Source organism: Mycena indigotica (assembly GCF_014461135.1).
Source record: "Mycena indigotica strain 171206Taipei chromosome Unknown Mind.scaff0015, whole genome shotgun sequence".
Lineage (NCBI taxonomy): Eukaryota > Fungi > Basidiomycota > Agaricomycetes > Agaricales > Mycenaceae > Mycena > Mycena indigotica.
In genome coordinates, this window is record NW_023503014.1 from 1,311,067 (window position 1) to 1,315,713 (window position 4,647).

Consider the following 4,647-nt stretch of genomic DNA (forward strand, 5'->3'; position numbering starts at 1 on the left):
TTAGATATACGACGTACATAGAGTCTACAATCTATGAGGAGCTGCGTTTGCCAAAGAAGTTCATCCAACCACCGCTGGTATGCGCCTTCTGACCGCCGCCAGCTTGATGAGCAGTTGTAACAGCGTGTTGCGCGGTTGCCCACGAAGCAACGGTCTGGTGAAACTTGTTGTCTGCGGGAACCGCCTCCTTGGGAATTTGGAGATTGACCACACCGAATAAAAGTTGCCCCCAAGGCACTATGCTTTCCGCACTTTGTTGGTGAGCAGAAAGGTTAACGACAATGCTCGTCTGGTATGTTTTGAGGATGAGATGGAGCATTGCGGGGATTTCCTGGGCAGCGGAAGGCGGTGTCTGCATCATCTGTGTCGCAATTCCGACGAGAGTTGGAAACAGCTGGGCCACCAACGGGGCAGGACGTCTGCCTTTTGTCTGAATCTACACCAATGCCTTGTTTCAGACCGAATATAAGAAGACCTGACATATAGTGACACACCGGAAAGCACGAACGACCTCGAGTGAGGCAACACATCCAGCCTGTACATGGCGAATGTCGCCACTGACCAAAAGTTGCTTGATGGCGTCGATAAGACCAGGCCAGCGGGCGTTGGGTAGATCATGGGCCACAATGTCCTTGAGACTGTTGGCGAGTTGAACGGTGATGCTACGTGATGGAGACGCGGCTAATAAGGGAAGGATATTGGCTCGGAGAGCCTCTCTATCGGGTTCGGTGATGGAGGGCTGGTTGGGGCGGCGAGTGGCGGGGTCAATGGAGTACGTGCCGTGGACGCGATTTTTGAGCCAGACCGAGCAAGATTGACGAGTGGAGCTATAGAAGGTAAGAAACGATAGCGAAAACACGCGTTAGAGCTACACACATGTCAATGCTGTCCGCCCGATTATCTGCAGTAGTCCACCAATCATTCCCGGCTCATTGCCGACCTAACCAGAGTGAGGCACATCGAGCAGAAGACATAGAGTAAGCTTACTTTCAGAATATCGAGTTCAGCAGCGACGGGCATTGGGGTCGGGGTTGAGGGTGGACGCAAAGAGGTTTGACAGGGTCTGGAGATCCATCACGCTGGAAGAGAGATGGACATCGTCAGCATCGCTGACCGTCACAAGCTCGATGGGAGTGGCATTGCCTACCTGGGGCAGGGCGGCGTCGTGAGTGTAAGGAGACAAGTGCCTTCGCTTTCGCCATCTCGTCCTTGTGGCGTTTCTTTTCTTTCTCAAGGTCCGCGGTCAGCTCTGCTATGTGCCCAGAGTCGAGCTGAGTCCTGATGCGGGCCTCGCTCTCCTTGTTGTCAGCTCAAATGCATACCAGCTCATTCTAGATCTGTTGGATCAACATGGCTTGCTTACATCATTCGCTACGATGGCCCGGAGTTGCGTCATGTATCGTTGATCCTGTGATACAGCGCTGATGTTCGGATGGTTAGAATTTGCTTCAAAGCACAGGGCAGAAATTAGTGAGACGCTCAGGCTACTCGTTCGCTTCTATTTACTATTCCATTCCAAAGCGCACGCCGCACGCGATAATCCCCCGAGTCGTCACCGTATCAGTCACGTCACACTTTTCTTCCTAAGACCGCCACCACTGTTGGGCGCGCTCTGCGCTATCGGTGGTGTGGCAAGTCTTTGCGTTTTGTTGACCGCGCTCTGCGTCAACAAACTGCGCGACGAAAGTCGTCCAAGCTGGCTGTAACAACCATGCAACGCTCCGTCTAGAGCTAATATCAAAACGCTTCTCAAGCTGGGCTCGAAAAAACCCTCTCACCATGCAAAACAAACCGGAGGCAGCCGTCTCTAATTTCTTATCAATCTCATATCCGATCCAAATCACGAATCGAGTTTGACCGCCGCTCAAAGAACAAAGATGGGACAAAGAAGCTATATATCCACCGGTACGGACCCCATCAACGCGACTTGCTTTCTTTCTAACTTCGCCCTCGCTATGGCTTCACAGTTACCAGACAGCGACGGCGATGTAACCATGTCGCAGGATCAGCTCTTCGCAGCGGCGGACCTATCCCTGGGCGGAAGCTGAGGCAGCCCTACAAGGACTTTCCCAGGAGCGGGCGCGGATAGACATTGAACGAGCTGTAGGTTCCATGTCTTTCAACTCTGCCTTCAGGGCCTCATACACTATGCAGCAGCTGGATGAACAGCAGCAGCAGTCCAGTCAACGTATGCGCGAGGTCGAAGAACAAGTTCGAAGGACCGAGGAGCAACAGGCGGCCTTCCAAGCAAGAGAGGCGCATGCCGCTCTCCTTGCAGTAAGTAGCCTTACGCCCTTCGGAAGGAAACTCGCTGATTGGTGAGGTAGATGCAGACTGCTGACAGAAACACCATGATGGCCTATAAGTACGGGCCGGGGCCAACACGACTCAACCTCGTATGCAATTGATCTTAGTCTACCGGGTTTTGTCTCCGCTGCTACGCGAAAACAACGCGAACTAGATGAAATGCTTCAGACGACACCGCAAGGAATTTCCATTCCAGTTGGTCCAGCACTACCTACCAATTCGGCGCCGGTCGATCAGCAGCCCCCGGCCATAACGCACGCCGATCTTAATGCCCTCGCCAACATTCTCATCAAAGAGGGCTTTGTAGCCCGTGTCGGCGATGGAGACATAAACAGCGCCACAAGAAGAGTTACAGCCCACCGTTTGAATATCAAAAGAACCCAGGAGACGATATCTCAACGGGAAGACAAAGCTTGGAAGGTTCGCAACCAACCATACGTACTGTCCATTCGATTGATTAGTGTGCAGGCGTTCGTTCGATTGCGTTGGAAGGACAATATGGGTCCTGTTCGTGCCGTTGAAACGCCGCAGAATCGATGATTTGCACATACACCACCCTTCATGGTTTACGGCCGAGACGCCCATCGGCGTTCCGCCTCCTGGGCAGTATACGTGGTACATCGGCACCCGTTTCGAAAAATCCACCTGGAACAACATACTTAACAACGCCGCCGCTCAATTACAAACCGAGCGTTCCCGGAAAGCATGCTCCAAGTTTTTCTCCCGAAGTCGACGCCTCGTACATCCGCGCTCTTTTTCTCAGCCACATCAAAAATACTGTTACCGCCTTTAACAGCCCTGCGGCCCAAAATGGCGAACCCGACGCAGCAGCAGCAGCTCGCCACGGGAAGAAAAGGAAAAGTCAGGATCATCAGAAAAAATTGCGATCGCGCAGGGACTCGAAATTTAAGAAGCGGTTGAGGATTGCAACCGCTTATATCATGAGAGAATAAATGCGGGAGATACCGCAGGTCAGGCGCTAGCTCAATTTTACCGTGATCTGGTGCAACTTTTGGATGTCGGCGGTATGTCGGACGACGAGGATAACAGCGGCGACCTGGGGCAAGACATTCTTATGACGGAAAAACTCATATGGCGTCATCCTGAGATAGCGCTGCATCTCCATTGGCTTGACAAGCAAGAGAAAAAATTATTTCCGCTGGCGCGGCGGTCATTCTATAAGCGCATGGAGTCTTCCAATATTTCCACCCGACATCCCCCGACGGGTCTTCCGCGTAGTTTGTTCGACGACGAGTGGTTCAAACAACAATGCGAAATTAATTCAGTGTTTGAACCGCAACTCGAGCTGTCAAAACAACCCTTCGAGCTTCGTGGATTTGTATCCTGGTAACTAGTTAGTGTCAGTACAGTACATATAGATACGCTGTAGAGCCTACAGTATTGCGCGCATTTGTTAACTAGTAACTTGGCTACCAATAAGTGTTGGTTGTGCTGTCGAAGGGACTCGCCAGGTTGTACCATGCGTGCAAAGCTAAACAGCTAATCAGGGAAGCGGAAATGGCGGGCATCCTGGACGAGTGCCGGTTGAGGGCCGTTCTTCCCAGCTAGGTTTTCGCGATAATGATTTCCAGCAGGTCGCCACATTCAAGCGTGCAGCGGAGAGTCTGAGATTGAGGTCGATCTCGCCAGATGTGGGGCAGCCGCGGACACTCATTGACAAACGAGGGAGGAAAGTTGAAAGCGCGGCAATGGAATTTGGCTAGGGTAAGGGAGGAGTAGACTCAGTGGTTCGCGGACGCAGAGCGCGGTCAACAACGACTGGACGCGATACCTAAATGAGTTGCAAGGAAGCGCAAAACGCGCTCGAAGGATGGCCGCGGTTTATGATCCGCGGTGACGACATCAGTCACGTCACGCTTTTCTTCCCAAGACCGCCACCACCACCACTGTTGGGCGCGCTCTGCGCTATCCGTGGTGTGGCAAGTCTTGCGTTTTGTCGACCGCGCTCTGCGTCGACAAAATACGCGAGGTATGGAAGGCGGAAGTCGTCCGAGCTGTAACAGGAGCTCATACAACGCTCTTTTCGCCGTCTCAGACAGTCCGCTGACCCTAATTTGGCCATGGGCTCAACGCGCTAGAAAGGAAAAGCTAGCTCCCTTCAATGCCGATGGACCGCAAACACATCGAAAGGCATCTGAACTGGCAGAACGCTTCCTGCCTGACCCTTCCTGACGATCGCAAACATGGAACAATTAGGAGCAACGCTAGGGCCGAGAGTTGCGATTAAATTCTGACCTACGTCATCGCCAGAACGACTTAAATTCGCCCCCTCGTTCGATTCACCCGCCATCCAACCATGCCCATCTTCTCCGCCAACTC

At 52.6% G+C, this 4,647-nt stretch overlaps 1 protein-coding gene across 1 annotated transcript; it reads right to left on the reverse strand.

Annotated features, from left to right (window-relative positions):
* Positions 1–272: 272 nt before the first annotated feature.
* On the reverse strand, positions 273–1,020 carry MIND_01340700 (Importin N-terminal domain-containing protein; the record flags this gene model as incomplete). The annotated part of the gene is made up of 5 exons (XM_037369851.1): positions 273–361; positions 408–436; positions 495–827; positions 873–940; positions 988–1,020. The coding sequence occupies 5 exons, from the start codon at positions 1,018–1,020 to the stop codon at positions 273–275; spliced, it is 552 nt and encodes a 183-aa protein (XP_037213847.1).
* Between the last annotated feature and the right edge of the window lie 3,627 nt (positions 1,021–4,647).